Source organism: Empidonax traillii, unplaced genomic scaffold (assembly GCF_003031625.1).
Source record: "Empidonax traillii isolate 1590-97213 ecotype Southwest subspecies unplaced genomic scaffold, ASM303162v1 scaffold1795:size60417, whole genome shotgun sequence".
Classification (NCBI taxonomy): domain Eukaryota; kingdom Metazoa; phylum Chordata; class Aves; order Passeriformes; family Tyrannidae; genus Empidonax; species Empidonax traillii.
In genome coordinates this window covers 7692-25801 of record NW_020956988.1, presented here as the reverse complement: position 1 = coordinate 25801, position 18110 = coordinate 7692, and the positions used below count along the sequence as shown (strand labels likewise).

The 18110-nt window shown below is 44.5% G+C and overlaps 1 protein-coding gene and 1 long non-coding RNA gene across 2 annotated transcripts in view; one reads left to right on the top strand and one right to left on the bottom strand.

Annotated features, from left to right (window-relative positions):
• Positions 1–16775, top strand: part of LOC114071025 (calpain-5-like) — a 48905-nt gene extending 32130 nt beyond the window's left edge. The window contains exons 7-14 of the mRNA XM_027908689.1: positions 3396–3589; positions 5200–5277; positions 6491–6686; positions 8381–8503; positions 10179–10381; positions 10540–10661; positions 15355–15491; positions 16054–16775. Coding sequence (XP_027764490.1) covers positions 3396–3589; positions 5200–5277; positions 6491–6686; positions 8381–8503; positions 10179–10381; positions 10540–10661; positions 15355–15491; positions 16054–16236 — 1236 coding nt within the window. The 3' untranslated portion in view covers positions 16237–16775. The remainder of the gene's footprint in view (positions 1–3395; positions 3590–5199; positions 5278–6490; positions 6687–8380; positions 8504–10178; positions 10382–10539; positions 10662–15354; positions 15492–16053) is intronic.
• Positions 1975–7285, bottom strand: LOC114071026. The gene is made up of 2 exons (XR_003573991.1): positions 7133–7285; positions 1975–3550 (listed from the first exon to the last, which is right to left on the bottom strand). It is a non-coding gene; the product is annotated as an uncharacterized LOC114071026 (long non-coding RNA).
• Positions 16776–18110: the final 1335 nt, after the last annotated feature.

Genomic DNA, 18110 nt, shown 5'->3' with positions numbered 1-18110 from the left:
TGAAGTGTTGCTCTTTCTCAATGGTCACAGTTGTGTACTGACCCGGGGTTAATCCACCTAGAATGCCCTAATTTACAGGCCAGATGGCAGCGTTCACTTTCTTTATTCCTTAGGGGAATCTGTTTAGAGAAAGCAGTTCTGCTGACACTGAGCCGCTGAGGCTCCTTGACCTGTCGTGATGGTGCAGCCAGTGTAACACGCTGGGGCTGAGCTGAAAGGCTGAGCTCACCTGGTTACACAGGCAGTACTGTTTGCTAATAACCTCCCCATCAGAATTAACCAGCAAAACTTGCCTACACTGGCTCACGTGAGGCAGGTAACTTGGGTGCCTACACCAGGAGGCCACGATCCTGGAGCTCCCGTAGCAGAGAGGGGATGGATTCTGTGGTAGCAGCTCCCAAAGGGTTTTATGTACTTCACAAACCACAGGCAGACAAGGGCCCTGCACTGCCTCTTTCTGTAGGAGGGAAACCAGCAACAACTGGGCTTAACTCCTGTCTAAGTCTGCAGTGTCAGACTATGACTGGGTAGTGCTGAAATTCTCACCTTGCCCGAAGCTGTTACCGCACGTGGAGGGCTAACAAAGCCTGAATGTTTCCTGAAAGGTTGCCTTTTAAATGATTTTTAAAGTACAGCCTGCAGGAAAGGGATCATTCTCTAGGAGCTGCAGGGTTGGCATTTAGGTGCACTTAGCATCTTCTCCCCTTACCCCCTGCTTCCAGTTTAAGATTTTAGCTCAGGCTGATTTTTTGTGGACTTGGTTAAATCACTTAAACACTTTGCTGTAGTTTCCACACCTGTGAAATGAAGGTCATATTGTTGTACTACTTCACTAGTATTAAGTGCTTAACACTGGTAAAGTGCTGCAGCAATAGTGTGGCATGAGCACTAAATCCGTGGTAAAGTGGTGGATCCCAAAGTGCTGGTGAATTCAGAAAGTCTTGTGAGTACCGTGGTAGTCATGGAATTGTCTAGAACAGAAAATCAGCTGTGTTTGGAGGTGCTTGAGCACATTTGTCTGTCCCTGGCCATGCTCTGCCCTATGCCACTGCCACAGCACCAAAGAAGAACACGTGGTACCTCCTGGGAGATTATTTTGAACAAAATCTTCAAGGTCTTTGGCTTTTGTTTTACCTTTTTCATAAGGTCTGAATTTTTATTTGAAAGACTTCCATTTGATTTGCTCATGCCAGCCTGACAGACCAGACTTCCTGGTGTGAATTGTTGTTGTAAACATTGTTGACGGAACAATAGGTTGCTCCCAAATGCTAAGGCAGTTCTGTTTCCTAAAGTGGATCTGGTGAGGACACAGGCTAAGTACAGGGAGCTGCACTTTTAAAAGCAATTAATTAGGCAGTTGTAACACTTTCCCTTCTTCCTGGCATTACGTGTCTGTCTGTCAAATTAAACACAAATGCTTCTAAACATTGATTACAGAGAGGCCATTCCTATGTTTGACTGCATTTGTCACTTTTTGATGTATTATGCACACAGTGAAGCTTGCTAGGTGTAGAATATTTAATACTCAAGTGGCTTCATTGCTGCCTTACAAACAAGTCACCATTTTCCTTGGATCACAAAATAGCCCTGAGCATCACCATTTAGAAATTTGAACAGACACTGGAAGTTTAAATATCTCCTCTAAATAAATAAATAAATAAATGCCTTTGGAATGAGGTGGGAAAGGCAGCCCAGCAGTAAGAAAAGCCTGGGGGGTAATAAAGGCAGCAGGAGAAGTTACAGACTCCCATGCTGTCAAGGACTCTATGTTTGCTTTTAGTTGTGAAAAATGCAAGTGAAAGTGTTACTCTGGAGAAAGCCCAAACCCACTGGAAATGTCAGCCAGTCTCCATGTAACACATGAGCTGATTCTCTGGGAGCTGTTGCTGGTGAAAGGCAAAGAGGGCTTGGTGAGACTCTCACAGTTTCCAGACCATCTGCCAGTCCCAATTTGATATAAATTTCTCATTCCTCCTTTTTTTTTTTTTTTTCCTTACCTTTAGGGAATGAACACTCTTGTATCAGTGCAACACTCGCTTTAGGAGAAGGACCTTGTCTGTTTAGACCAGTTAAATTTTCAAATGGGCAAAAATGTCTGAGAAAGTACCATGTGCATTCCACAACTCTGATAAGTCCTTGTTTATATGGAAATATTTATATCTTTATAATAATTATTGCTGTATAATGATAAACAATAAATATATTTATATTTAAATATTTACATTAATGGCACCAAGAGTCCATAACTCTTGCTCTCTTTGTCACAGCAAAGGCTTGATTGATCATTAATTAGGTTATTACAAGTTTACACACAAGGATCTGCACTGAGTCAAATCTTCCTTCCTTGCTGTCCAGGGGAGTGAGTGTCTTCAGGCCCAACGGGTTCTAGTCCAATACAGATGAGAGAATCTCTAGCTGTGGTTTAGTGCAAGAATGCCCGTGGTGGCTCCAGTGAGGGTGTGAAGAAGCCAGAGGCCGGATCATTTGGGCCCTTCCTGGCTCAGAAGAAGGGTTATAACACTGACACAGCTTTATTTTGTCTGCTGTCCTGCCTGGTCTGTGTTGCTCAGAAGCAGCATTGTGCTGGCTTTGTGAAGGGCCAGTCCTTCAATGCAAATCCAGCACCTTTACATGACACTGCTTTTCTGGGTTTAGATTAGGAGTTCTGGATTCATTAAATGAAATTGTCGTGTTTTTCAGAACTTGACAGTTTTTATGTATTCTTAGATCAGCTTCTGGCCAGGCCCAGGTCATCCAGCAGGACAGTTTACTGCCTGTTCACTGCTGGAAACTAGGCTGCTTGCATGAAGTTTATGAGGAGCAAACCCAGCTCCTAAATAAACCTGAAGATCTACCTGTTGCCAGGGAAGAGAGGTACAGGACAGGTTTGACAAATGAATAGAAAGGTTTATTGCCCATGACCTCTATTTTTATCCACCAGCAGTAGTTGTTCTGGGATATCAAATTGACTCCAACACAGAAACAGCCATTGGACTCATGAGTTCAATTCTTAGGCCCTATGGAATGTCCAGCTGAGGATACCACCAGATAGCCTGAGCAGAGTCACTAATACCCAGAAGAGCAATTTCGTAAAGATTACAAGATTTTGGAAGTCTAACTCTTGAGACCAGGAAGAGACAAAACGGCTCTAGCAGGCAGCATTCCCCTAAGCTCTGGGCTTCTGCCTGCTAGGAACTGTCCAGCACTATCCTGCACAACATCAGGACAGCGAGCCATTAGTTATAAGTACCAGTGCTGTTGTTTTCCTGGACAGTCAAATCACTTGGGAAGGGAATGGAAAACAAACCCTCCTTGTCTTGTCCCTTGAACTCGTAGCTGTCAAAGCCCTCAGTGATGTGAGTTCCACTTTTTAATTGTCATTCTTGGTGCTCAAGGTGTCCTCTGGCCGTGCCAGTGAGGTGGAGACAGAGATGGGGCTCGTTGTTGGCCATGCCTACTCGGTGACCGCGATTCGGAAGCTGCGCCTCGGAGAAAGGCTCGTGTTCTCTTTTAAGGCAGAGAAGCTGTTCATGATCAGGCTGAGGAATCCCTGGGGGAAAAGAGAATGGAACGGTGCTTGGAGCGACAAGTAAGTGCTGTAAATCCAGTGTCAAAGGAATGAAGCTGTACTGGGGGCACTGGACATGAGATACGAGGTTAAACACTGTTCAGACACAGCCATCTTCAGCGACAGCTGAACCTCTGTGCCATCTCCTCCCGGGCAGAGCATTCCCTGAGAAAATGAACACATGCTGGAGGAGCTTACAGCTTCCTGGACCTTTGTTTGATGTATACATCACTGTTCTGGCACCGGGGCTGAAAAATAGCCCACAATTAAGGGGATGAGTCAAGAACACGAGGCTTTTCGCAGCTTCACCACTGAGTTTGTCTTGACTCAGTTTCTTGTCCGTAATTGCCAGCTGCTGGAAATGCCATAAGTCTTTTATTCTTAGATAATTTGAGTGGTGAAAAATGCTATAAAATTGCTACATTTGTGATTTCTTGAATTATTTTCTAATGAATTTTCATGTGAGCTTAGCAGTCCCCTTTCCAAGCAACAGAAAAGATCTCTGGAGGGGATATATTCCACCACAGGTGATTTATACAGGAAAAACATGTTACAGTTCGTATTAATCTCTTACATCCTATACCTTAGCTAGCAAAAATCTGTTACTTTCAAAGAGATTGGTCCAGGTGAAGTGCAAAGAATGCACAGAGAGCTACTGTGCCTTTTTTCTCTTAAACCCTTGGGCTTCTCCACCGGCCTGTGTGTCTTGGCACAGCTGCCACTCACGCCAGTGGAAGCACTGAGGACTCTGAGGTTGGCCCACGGCTTTTGGCCTCGCAGAATTAAACTGACAATTTCCAAATAGGTTAAAAAAATGCCTGTTATAGTAAGCAGCTTCTCTTCCCTCCTGCCAACCACCTTCAGCTTTAGCCTCCTTTTGGAGAGGGATTGAGGAATCGTGGCTCTGTTTGTCCAATGTAACACGTCAGGGAAGGGGCTCACACTGCCTGTTGTTGGATTGCAGATGCATTTCAGGTCTGTGTTCCCCTTCAGTGAGTGGGAAGAGGTAGGTGCCTGCAGGGGCCAAGGCAGAGCACTGAGCTCATGCAGGCAATGAAGTGTCTGTGCAGCGCAGTGTTCCTCTGGAAACTGGACACTAGGCTCATGCTCCAGTAGTTTCTTCTCAAAAGCTCTCTGGGGAAATCTCAGGCCTGTTTATTAAGGTGATTAAAAGGCAGAGAGAATACACTGGTCTAAGTGAAGCATCCAATGACCTCCTGAGGAGAAGAACCAGGTTTCATTTGAAGGGCCTTCAGGGAATGGAGTCAATCTCCTACGACCTTCCAAACCAGCTGTTTAAGTGTTTAAGCACCCTAATGGAGGGTGTGACAAAGGAAATCAATAAGGTTCTGCTCTAGTTGTGCCAATTTCCTATTAATCTCTTCCTCTTTTAGTAGCTTTCAAATCAATTAATGGTTTAAAACTCCCCCTGCAAGCCTCACATTTTCTTCCTGAGCATCGTCTGCCTTTTCAGGACTCCGACGTTACTTTCAAAACAAGGGGCCATGAGAGATTTTTACTTCTAATTTTTTTTCCACGTGAGAGCATTCAATTTACCAATCATCTTTGTTGTTCGCTTTTTTTGTTGGTGGTGGTTTTTTACTTCTTTTTCTTGTTCTTTTTCCTTTTAGTTCTGAGGAGTGGAAGAAAGTCAGCGATTCAGAACGCAAGAGCTTAGGGCTCGTTCTGGAGAATGATGGAGAGTTCTGGTGAGTAGCAGAGATGTAAAGGATTTGGAGACACTAGCTATAGCGAGTAATAAATCTGCCATTTAATAGCTTCAAAATCGATTTTGCCAAATGGATAAGATTATCCAGTCCTGGCACAAGCTCTGCTTCTTTTAAAGTCTCAAGGGGTGACAGAGAAGGATAGAAAAAGCAGATTTAAAATGAGTAGAAAAAAAATTGGTAGCTTTTAGTAAATATAAATTTCAAATGCCCTCAATCTATTACTTATATTTAGGACATTCACTCAGAATCCAGATAACTCATGTGCTGGATTACATGACAAAATTCCAGGTACTGAACTCACAGTCAAACCTGTTAACTGACTGCTGTTCCCCTCTGTAGGATTTCTACGTCGACCATGGCTGAGTGATCCATAAATAGAATTGCAGCCAATGAATTTTGATATTTGTTGGTGTTTTCCAGCGTGGACACAATGAGTGTTGATTATCTACAGAATCTCTAGAACTCTATTAATTTTTACTTCTCTTAAACCCAAGATACTTAGTCCAGCAACTTCTTCAGTAGATTGCCAATATTGCATCAAGTGTGCTGGCAGTGCTCAGTATGAAAAGCCTTCTGCTGGCTTTGTCAGAACTGGCAACCTCAGAGTTTAGTTCTGGGCCACTAATAAGCCAAGGCATGATGGTTGTTCAGAGTCCCCAAGCTGCTGGGGAGGTGAATGTTTTTTAGCTGCTCTGCTTGTTGCTTCCAGCTTGTTGCTTCCGCAGGCACGGGCTGCAGCAGTGGGATGGTGCTACATAAAAGCTGTGTCCAAAGCACAGAGATTTGAGTTGTAATCAGGGACAGATGTGACAATAAGGACTGTAATAATGAGGAGTGGATCATGCTTTGATTGCAGGTGATCTCTTTTGCCTTTGTAAAATATATGTTACCAAATCCAGCTTGGTAGATACAACCTGTCCTCTGTGCTTAGGAGATGCAACAGAACAGATCCAGACCTGACCAAACACACTAAGCAATATTTCTCTGAATTAAGCTCTCAGACTGTGTGATTGTGGCTTCACAAGTATGTCCACATGCAAAGCTTTCCAATGAATCAGTTTGTCCTCTGGACAGCTGAGCAACTCCTCCTTTTAAATTACTGGAAGATTTAGAGTGTTATTTTGGCTCATTGCAAGAGTACCACAGTTTATTTTTAAATAAGCCACTATTTTCCTGGTGTCCCACGGAACAGGATGACATTTGAGGACTGGTGTAAGAATTTCACAGACGTGGACATCTGCCGGATTGTGAATACCTCCTACTTCAGCATCCACAAGACCTGGGAGAAGAAAATGATGCATGGGGCTTGGACAAAAAATTCAGAGCCCCTGCTAAATCGCTCTGGTGGCTGCTTCGATAACAGAGAGACCTTCCTTCAGAATCCCCAGGTGGGAACCCCTGTATTTTGTGAGGCATTGAAGTGTACTCATTTGAGCTGAGGCTTCTGAAGTATTCACCCTATTTAGGAGTTGACAGTGAGTACTTGACAAAAATCCTGATTGCCAGTGTCTGTCCCCTGGGAGTGTGCTGTGTTTCAGTGATTTCTGTGAAATATCTCAGTAGAGTTATTTGTTTGGGGCTGATGAGTCAAACATACCAGGATTGCTGACATCCTTCCTGGACTTCTTTTAGTTTCCCAGCTGTAGAAAGGCAACAAGTCTGATTTTCCAATGACACAGCTTTGTTCATTTAATACCCTGAACAGCCTGAGGATTTGATCCACTGTATTTAGTTAGTACTCCTTGGCATTAATCTAAGATCCTGAAAGTATCTGGTCTCTTACCCAAGCTCACACTCTCATCAGCATTACAGAATTTTCCTTGTCTCATTCTACCTGGTAATTTCAAGCTATTCAGTTTATCCATTCATTCATTCCAACTCCATTTCTCACCTTCCTGCCTTCTCCATGTGGTGTGTTTTCATCCCAGCACATGCAAATTCAGGCATAAAACTTCCACTACTGTCAATGAGAGCTGCATTAGTTATTACTCTGAAAACTGACCTTTCTCTCTAGATTAATTAAAGATGTTTTCATATCTGCTTCTCTGCACCTTCAAGGGAGGTTTCTGCCTACACCCCTCTGTATTCACAGCAGGATTCTGGGGAAGTGCAGCCTCTGCTGTTCAGATCAGGAGTGAATCTCAGACTCCCAGCTCATCCTGCCCTGCAGGTGTAGATGCAGCAGTTCTTCACTGCTTTATCTTCTGTCAGTGCCTCATTCCCAGAGGTGTTCCCCTGTATGATTCTGGAATGTATTTCAAGTGCTTGTCTGAGTCTCATCTGTAGGTGTTTAGCTGCCACAGAAAGCAAAATATACCCGTTGCAATTCAGTGCAGTGCCTGATGCAATGGAAGTCCTTTGTATTCCAGTGTTATCTCTGGGCTGGTTGATTGAAAGGTTTTTCATAGCAATGCTGGAACACCATTGTACTATCTGCCATTTTAATTTACTGTGGCACACACCACCATAATCTAGAGATAATTTGTCTGTCCTCCCTGAGTGAAATGCCTGACACTGAGGCCTCCTGTGGAATTTACCTGTACAGAAAGGGATTGTGACACTTCCAGTCCCTTTTGGAAAGGGAACTTAAGCCCAGTGTAAGTGTATTCCTACAGACACCTGCTGGCTTTTAGATCACTACCCATTAGGACAGCTGAAATGTCCTCAGAAGAAGGTCACAGTTGCAGAGCTCTCACCAGACCAAGAGAGCTCTCTTTGTTCCTCTTGTTCCCCTCCTATAAATCCATTTGCCCTGGAACACTCTGGGCTACCTGATCAGGGAACACTGCATATGATTCAACAGGGACAAGAATTACAATGTGCCTTTCTAGGTGCTGCTGCATATTCCCCCTTGTCCTAACACTAGGACTACATTTTCAGTGTCTTTGATACTTTTGGTTTAAAGATCCTCATTATTAGCATTGCTTTTCAGCTGGGAATACCTGTTATATGAAGAACTCTCCTCCCATTCCCAAATATATTTCTATTTGCCTCAGTAGATACACATATTTCCTTAGTGATGGCTTTATCCTCAGTATCCTGAGCCACTTTTAGCAGCTCACCCTCTTCTCTCTTCTCCTAGTACATCTTTGATGTCAAGAAGACCGAGGACAAAGTGTTGGTCTCGTTACAGCAGGAGGATCGCCGCAAATACAAGAGAGAAGGGAGAGGAGACAGCATCCCAATTGGCTTTGAAATATTCAAGGTAGGCAGCCACCTGCACTCCTGGTGCAGAGTTTGTTCAGCCCTGCCTCACCCTGGCCAGGAGCTCTTTGGCAGATAGAGCCACGATTCTCTTGGTGTCTGGCTCTCCAGTCAACACGAGCTCTGCATGGGCGCTGCACTCAGTCAGCAGAGCTGACATCAGACAGACTGTTGGAACTGGGTTCAGTTTGAACTAAAGGAACATAAGTAATTTTTCCCTTCCGTAAAAGAATTTTAAGTGCTTTTCCTACCCCAATCTTTCAAGAGAAAGATTTGTCTTTGTATTAATGTTTGAAACATGGAGGAGGTTTTTTTTTTCTCCTTCTCACTGGAGGCTTCTGCCTCCATTTCATCAGCAAATACAGCTAAGTGAATGAGGTTGGAAAGACTGCCATTTTCCTGTTGCCACTTAGAAAAAAGGGTGTTTTCAAAAGCTGGGGTAGTGAGTAGGAGATCAATATATGGGAAAAGGAACCACAGGGATCCCAAATGGTAATTTAATTGCAAACTCAGAGCAAATGGATTACAATGACAATACCTGAACTTGAGAGGGAAGGAAGCAAAGAAACAGCTATTTTCCTGATTTTTTTTTTTCCTGAGGATTTGAATAATCCTATCACCTGCTGCTGCAGTTAGTGGGTCTACACTAAGTCTGTGGCTTACTGTATAAAAATGTCAATTTTTAACAATCAGTTAGAGCTGTTGACATCTGCATCACACCTATTCATTTTCAAATCACCTGTTAACCACATATATTGAAAAGTGTCATCACAGAAAGTGGCATAATTTACCTTGCCTTGCTCATGCCTGCATGTCTAATTTGGAAAGGCTTGGAAAAGAAAATCACACCCTCAGAAAAGTATCTATCTTTACTTCTGCTCAATAATTTTTCTATTTCTGAAATGTTCTAACCCACCAGGCTCATTAACATGACTAAAGGCCTTGGGAAGAGAATGTAAAAAACAAAAGAATGCTGGGCTGCCTTTGCCCTCAAGAGCTAGCTTAAGAAATAGGTTTATATTTTAACTGTCCTGTGGCAAATACCGCTCCCCTGAAGAGGATGTTAATAATTAAGCACAGCTTCAAGCCTTAGAACAAAACACAAATGGTTATTTTGTGGGTTTCATGTTCAGAAAAGGGCAACGAAAAATACAGGTGCACCTGGGTTGAGAGCCTACTATGAAAGGCTGGAGTGCCCTCTCCATCCTAGAGAAGGGAGGCAGAGGAATCTCAGCCTGTCTCAGACCCCCAAAGGTCTCCAGCAAACGTGGTGGTTTTTGATGCTGGTGTCGTGGTCTGTCAGGGAGTGGTGGGGGAGAGAAGCCTCTGAAACGTGAAGTCCAACGGGTTTCTATACCCTCAGAAACCTTCCTGGTGCTTCCCCCATGTGTGGGGGGCTGTTTTTTTGCACAGTCATGCTGTTTTTCGGAAACTGGAGGTGCTGGTTTTTGTATAGTCATGTAGGCTTTTGGGGGGTGCTTTGGGGGCACCCCTGCTACGAGTGAGGCCTTCTCCGGGTAGCGGTGGGTGTGTGCACAAAGGGAATCCTTTGGCACGGCCTGGACCACAGGACAGGAACATCACACCCCAGAGATTCGCCCCTAGGGCCTCCACAAATCTAAGTTCGTGGGCTATGGCCTCCTTCCACTGCCCCCTCCCCTGCCCTGTGGCTGTAGGTGGAGGATAACAGGAGCTATCGGCTGCACAAGCTCACCGTGCAGGAGAGAGTGGCCACGTCTCCGTACATCAACACACGCACCGTCTTCTTGAAGAGGATCCTTCAGCGAGGCCGCTACGTCCTTGTCCCAACCACGTTCCATCCGGGCATCACCACAAGGTTTATCCTGAGGCTCTTCACGGATGTGCCATCAAAACTCAGGTAGGCTGCACCCGCAGCTCCAGGAGAGCTTTCCTAGCCCTCACTGGCTGCATCTCCGTGGAAGAGGTTGCCTGGTTGTCCTCAAACACCCCTGACACAACAATTGAGTGTTTACTTGATGTTCTTCTTCTTCAGTTGCTTTTCCCACGATTTTTCAGGGAGCTGAAGGAAGATAAGCCTAAAATGACATGTTGGAATCTTCTTTGTGGCTATCCACGCAGAGTCACCCAAATCAAAGTTCACTCTGCAGAGGGTTTACAGAAGCAAGACAGATCAGGCGGTAAGTGGAAAGTGAGCCTGGAAGAGCGAAAGGGGCTTTCCAGTCCTCTAAAGATGATTTAGGTTGATATATAAGCATTCAGAAATTATCCAAACAAACTGAGGATGTATGGTATTATTTTCATTGTGCTGTAAAATCTCCTCCAGGGAAGAGATCAGATGAATATGGGGATGCAAGACAGCAAGTGTTATGGGTCATCTCCACTGGCCCAGATGGGCAGGAGTAGCCAGACCCTCATGAGGAGCTAACTGTGGGGATTAGTAAGAAATACTGCTCTTAGGGTTATGTCCTTTTTTTCTAAATGGAAAATATCCAGGGAGACAGCTGAATGGCACAGATTCACATAGTGTATTACAATCACCTCACAATGTTTTTCGTGGCTTTCAGAAAAAACTGTTATTCGTCACCACAAGCTTAACAGCACTTCAGGGAGGACTTTATGGTTTTCAAACAACCATTTTCAGCTGGTTAAACTAGAACAGGGAGAGGTTAATGCTTCATGCATGACTATGTAACTATCAAAGGAAGTGTCCTGAAGGACGCTAAACTGACTATCTAGCACCTGATGTTAATTGGAAAACTTGTCCAGTTACCATTTCCTTTGTTGTTTTCTTCTACTCTCTGTCAGCCTTCACTTTCCATGGCCAGTGAAGCGAAAAAAGGTAGACACATCCAGTAAGGAGTGGTTTGGAGGGAGGAAGCAAAGATACTGCAGTGAAATTGGTGAGGAAACTACAGAGGTTCTTGAAACATCTGCCGTGTTTGCTGCAGGTGGCTCTTCACTCTCTTCTGTTTCAGACGCAGAGCTTGGTTGCTGTAACTTCATGTGGTGGAGAGGTATTAGACTCAGACCTGCAGTACAGTTCATCTTCTGTCTCACAGAGCAGTTGTAAAATTTCTCCCACTTGCTGGCTGCAATTTTATTCCAGTCCCCTTTTTGTAATTATTCCTGGCACCCGCTGAGTGGTGACTGAATGAACTTTTCACTGGGAAAGCCACTTTCTGTTAAGAAAGTGGTTGTCTCTGGGAAGAGATGCAGAAAATGGATTAATTTCATTTTTCTTGGTAATTTTCTTGAAAAACAAGATCCGCAAACACCTAAACCAAGTAAGGCGAAGTTTGGCTCCCTGTTGTCAGCCAGGCAGGGTGGATGGGTGAGAATGAAGGGGCTTTATGTGACAAGAGTAGCAGAGTAATGCACTGGAAAGAGGCAGCATGTTCTTGTTCCTGCCCTGTGATGGACATTTTCATTTTTAAGAACTGATTTTTTTTTTGTTTTAAAATTCCTTAACCTAGATGAATCTTGTTGTTTGACATTGAATAAAACTTCACCAAACAAAATTAAAAAATTTTCCATTTGTATCAACATAAAGCTTTCAAGCAAAAGCCTTTGTCTCTTTTCAGGCAGGAATTCCAAATCTCATCCATTCAGGGGTCTCTGAAGGAGAGCTGAGTTACTTCACTTCAGTGGCTTCCCCATTATCTTGAATTCTGCAGTGAAATCCCTGTTTGACTCTTTCTTTATTAGCCTTTTTTTTTTTTTTTTTCTCTGTAAGTATTTCCAACTCACAAAGTACTCACAAAGTATCTTCATAGATTGTCTTGGAGAATGCCATATCTTATAGCAACTTTAGAGAAATGACGTAAGGAGAATGTGTAAGTAGAACACCCATGCAGTCAAATGCACACTGCTGACATTTGTGCCACACAATGTGCTTGCACAAATCAAGCTGTGCAAAGATCAGGGTACTGTCCACACCTGGCACACTGCCTTCTAAGGGCACCTTGCTGGGAAACTTGGCAAAGCTCCTGATTGATACTAGAGTCCACTTTTGGTGGCAGAAAAAGCTGGGTATGGTACATGTTTCTCACTTTGTTTGTTTAACAGATAAAAAGATTAGATATAGAAATTTCTTGAAACACATTGATTGTAAACTTACACTAGAAATAATGTGTCCAGGGACAGGAAATATCCCACATTCCAAGACTGCTTCCTAGTATTGCCACAAAAGAATGGAACTCCTGGTCATCCCTGGTCTCCTCTCTGGCTTCTCTGGATCCACATCTGGACTCTCTGAACCCTTAGATTAATGTTTCTGGCTTTTACAGATTCCAACTCTTTCCTTTGCACTTTTCTTTTGCACAACTTCCCAAAGCAGCAGCATGGCCACGACTGAGGTGAGAGAGCTGTTACACACAGTGTGGTGTTCAGGGCACAGCTGGAACCTTTTGTGTGCCTGAGAACTGAACCCAGCCCTCCTTCCACTGCCAGAGCAGTCACCAGAGTAGCAGTTTGAGTTGTTTTCATTCCCAGCTCATGGCCAACACTAGGATGTTGCTTTTCTATGTGAGCAGCCCCTTCTGGTTTGTCTCTGTCCCGTAAATAAACCAGGCCCACAACTGGGCCAACCATAGGGGAGAACATCCCTTGTCTCATCCCCCATATGCCTCTCTCTCCCATTTCTTCCTTGTGTTCTGGAACTGGAGCCAGTAGTCCTAATAAAACTGACCATTCAGCCTTGCCAGCGTGGGGTCATGCTGTGCAGGAACCTCTCATGTTCCTCTTCTACCCCCCATCCATTTCTTGAGCTCTTGCTGAGAATATGAACGTTTCTTCAAATATTATATTTTCTTTTCCTCTCACTTAGTAAGTCCCTTCATTAACCTGCTCCCTCATCCATTGGGCAGATACACCTGTCACCTCTTTATGCTCTGTGTCCTGTCCCCACCCCTCCTTATGCCCTTTATCACTTAATTACTCCTAATGATCAGATATTGCTCTGCTTTTTACCCTCAGACAAAGTAGTTGACACCACTGGGGTGACATACAAGACCCCATTTTATTCAGACCTATTTTCCAAATTGCTTTGCAAAGAGGGCAGCTTTTCCATCCCTGATCACAGGGCTTGGTGCCACTCCATGCCCCAGAGCTACGTTCACAAGTTCAGTGACACAGAAAGCACTTGCCTATCAGAAAAGCCAGTACTCTGTCACCTGCTACAGAACTGTGAGGTGTAGTCAGGGTAACAGGCCTGGGGCAGGTCTGGCCAGGTGTGACCACAGTGCAGCATATGGAAAAATTTGTGTCTTGTGCATGGAAGTGACTCCCTCTGGTTTGAATGCGGCTGTTCTGCGGTTTGTTTGTGTGAGGTGTTGGTATCGGTTCTTGTAAATGAGTGACGTGTTTGAGGAAAATCATCCTGGGTATGGATTGTTAAAAAACTAATAATCGTGCTGCCTTAGGGCTGTCACTCCAGTGGTGGCATTTGCAAGTAGGTGGTGACAAAACGTGTGTAAGGAACTATTATGAGCCTGACTTACATTTACGCACACTCAGTGGGTTTATTTAAAATCTGTATTTAAGAAGTAGCAAGGTCTGCAAAAACAGGTATGCTGCCATTAACATCAGGAATAGACAGGAGATAGTTGTGTTGAAATACAAAAAATGGTATTGCCTGTGTTTAATTAGAAGTTAATTAAAAAGTGGGATGGCCCATTCTATTTGAGAGTAAAGACAGGCATTTCCAAATTAGTTCTTGCTCTTTGTTGGAAGGGAAAGAAAATATCAACATTAATAACACATAAAAATGCTCAGTGTAAAAGGAGCGAAGTATTTCTAGAATGTTAAATAATATGAGTGGGTCAGGTGGGATTCAAGTGTAGTTTAAAATATTAACTAGGACCTATTACAGACACAACATGTTGTGATAATATAAACTTTAGAATTACATCAATCCAAATGATAGAACCTCAGAGATTGTCTCAGGTTTATGGGAATGAAATGACAAACTGGGGGAGGATTTGCTTTGACAGTTTGCCACAGAAAACTTTGTTGAAACCAGTGCAGTTGTAGAAAATGTGTTTGCATTTTGACAATATTTTGCTGTCTCAAAGAGAAACTGCTTCTTGAAAATTACTTCCTAATGCTAGCACTCATATTTGAGTACAAGAGACAGCACTTTCTCGCTTGGCACTCTAAGGGTGGCCACTGACCCGTGCATTCAGGGATCTAAAAGCATTTCTGTGCAGTTCCTGTCCCTGTTCTACACAGGAATTGTGGGAGGTGAACAGATTTTACCCTTCATTTTGGCCAAGGCACCCAGAACTTCATATCAGATGTCATGTGCACAGATGCATTTTGGCTGTCACATCTAGAGAACTGTCGGGAAGCTCAGAGAGTCACTTTGAAAACTTCCTGTTAGATGAGCCAGGAGGATGCACAGCAAGGAAAGTTCATGATCCCTGTCTAGGAGTGAGCTGGTTTCACAGCAAATGGGGTCTGGTTTCCAGCTCTGAGCACCCAGCTGTTACCAGAACGAAAGAGTTGGAGTTGTTCATTCTGGAGAACAGAAGGCTCCAGGGAGACCTTAGAGCCCCTTCCAGTACTTAAAGAGGCTCTAAGAGAGTTGGAGAGGGACTTTGGACAAGGGTTTGGAGTGACAGGACAAGGGGGAATGCCTTCCCACCGAAAGAGGGCAGGGTTAGATGGGATATTGGGAAGAAACTCCTCCCTGTGAGGGGGGTGGAGCCCTGACACAAGTTACCCAGGGTGTGCTCTGGTTCCCTGTTCCTGTGCTGAGTAGCAGCAGGGCTGCCAGGCACAGGAGGGACTGTGTCTTCTGGGTTTCTGATCTGGGGCAGGTCTCAGCTGCCATTCTGTGTCCTAAGAGCTGTGCTGCTGTTTGTGTTTCAGGAGCCGATCCCTACGTGCTTGTCAAGTGTGAGAACCAAAAGGTGTGCTCGCCTGTGCAGCACGACACGACCAGTCCTGTCTTCAACACACAAGTGATTTTTTACAAGAAGAACATTGACAGTCCTATCACAATCCAGGTGAGATAAGCCACACAGGCTGCTGAGGGCAGGAAGGGGAGCACAGCAGCATCACCTTTGTATGACTGATAACCAGGAGAGAAGTGTGAGAATCTCTGCTCCCCTCAGTGGGCTGTGCCTGGAGCTGTTCTGCTGATTTTCTAGTTTAAGTCTGCTCCATAAACACCAACTCATGACACTTAGGAATCTGAAGGCATATTTCGTTCCAAGGCTTTGAAAGAATTTACAGAATTACCTTTTGCCTTATATGGTACCTGATGAAACAGAGACAAAGAAAAGCCATGTGTTGTCCAGAGTCAGTGTTTGAAACAAAACCAAAGGCAAGCTGTGACCTAGAAAGCAAAAAGCTGCATTCACTCCTTATTTGCATAGAGTATGTAAATAAGCATGCAAATCCAGACTCTCCCCCATGCTTTCTAGACAATTAGTTAAATTTAGATGCACGCCCACTCCTTGCTGCTTTCTCAGGGGGTTAATGGGGATGACCTTCCTCTGGCACGGGTGGGAGTGTGAGAGCAGCACGGCTTCAGCTGGTTTTTTTTTTCTGTTGCCTTGTCTCTAGGTCTGGAACAGCAACATCCTGTGTGACCAGCTCCTGGGGCAGGCAGTGCTGGCAGCTTCCCCCAGTGACCCCCGAGAGCAGCAGACGCTGCAGCTCCGAGGGAGAGGCGGCAGGGAAGCAGCCGAGGTGCCGGGTCACATCACCGTCAAGGTTTTCTCCAGCGATGACCTCGCGGAGCTCTGAGCGCCAGAGCCCCGCAGAGCCAGACAGAGCTGTCACCTCGCAGCAGCGGGACTCGTCTGTGCCTGCCGGGGGCAGGGACTCGGGAGCACAGGGTGCACATCATCATAATCGCTTTAAAAGGATAAAGCCCTCAAAACTCTCCACGTTATCACTGATAATGGGGACAGAGGCTTTGAAAGAGGGGAAAATACGTATTTATACATATACATCTTCATGATACAGCACATCCAGTAGAAGAGGGGCCAAACAAAATGTTAGCAGATAAGCTCATTAAAATGTGAACATCTTCCAAGCAGCATCCCTCAGGAGCATTCAGCACATAAGCTGGAAGACCATGTGACTGTCCTCACAGGTTCTCAGCACATCCTCATCTATTCCCAGCAGTAGGACTGGATGCAGGTAGGAATGGCTCCAGCTCCATGGGCATCTACCAGCAGGCTGGGGGAGTGGCAAGCACAAGGTGGATTCGCATCACCCAGTCCTTATTTAATGCCAGCCTGGATCTGGGAGGGAGAATTTTTTTTTTTCCCCATAGAAGGATAAAAATTTCTTGATGCATTTCACCATTTATTGCTATAGATCAGATGTTTCTATTTCTTGATGGAAATGTCAGTACTCAAGGTGTTCAGCCATTGCTCATGGCTTTTAGACCCTGTGACCCAGGGCAATTAAAATAGAGGGGCAGGTCTTACAGTGCCTGTTTGAACACCATAGCAAATAAGAGCTATGTCCATGTAAAGGCCCTCATAGTGACTTCCTGATTCTTTTCTTCTTCAACTCAAGCTGGTGACTGACAAGTTGGTATCTCTGTCCAAGAGCAGGAAAGGCACCTCACAGTTCTGGTTTTGCTCAGAGCACAGATTCAGTAATGGGAGCCTCCTAGCTAAGGAAGATTGGTTTAATCCACATGATGTTAAACATGCAATAACACTCCTTTTGTCTTGTTAGATGGATAGCATCAGACTGAAAGAGAAGCAAATTAGCTCATGACAAGTATGGGTTTGTAAAACCAAGGTATTGTGCCCTGAGAGGTGTCACGTTTCACTCTCAAAATTTTGCTTTTATTTATTACTGACAATCCAACATCATCGATAAAGTTTCATTTGGCTGTCATGGAGGACAGGTATTGCTCCACATTTCCTTCAAAGCAGCGTTCTAATATAAACTTTCTCTTACATTCTGTCTGCAGGCCATGGGAGGGTTCCCTCAGAGCTGTTTGTGTGTGGGCATGATGGGCAGTGACCCTGGCGCTGCAAGAGGCTTGCTGTGTCAGACACTTGGAAATGGATTTTACACAGTTGCTAATTCTGGTCTGTAAAGGGAAGCTGAAGGATGACTGTTCTGCCTTTTGTACAGCCAGGAAATTTGGATTTCTGTGTACCTCATAAACACTCCAACCACATTGTGCAATTTTTATAATTTATAAAATGGCTCCTGACAGTGTTAACATTTTCACAAAAATTTCTGAAGTCCCCTCGGGGCTCTAAAAGGATCCCCGCTGTGGTAGGAAAATTCTCTGACACGTTGGAGATGGAATGATGCTACAGTGCCATCAGCTCAGCTGCATGTACCAAGCACCTCAATCCTGCTCTTTTCAAATAGCTTGAGCTCAGGACATTTGGCACAAAGAGTATTTGTCAGCTGTGTGAACTACATGCCCCATAGGCAAGTGAAATTCTCTGTAAACTCATGTCTTCAGGGTTGCTTATTCTCTGAAATTTCAGCCTCTGTGTAAGGGTCGTCCCCAGCATCAGCAGGGCAGAGGGAGTATGATTGGCAAATCCTCTTTGTGTACTGCCTCACAAAGAGGAAATTTCGGGTGATGAGTATAAAAGTGGTACGGTTGAGGCCTTGGAATTATGTCAGCTCCAGAC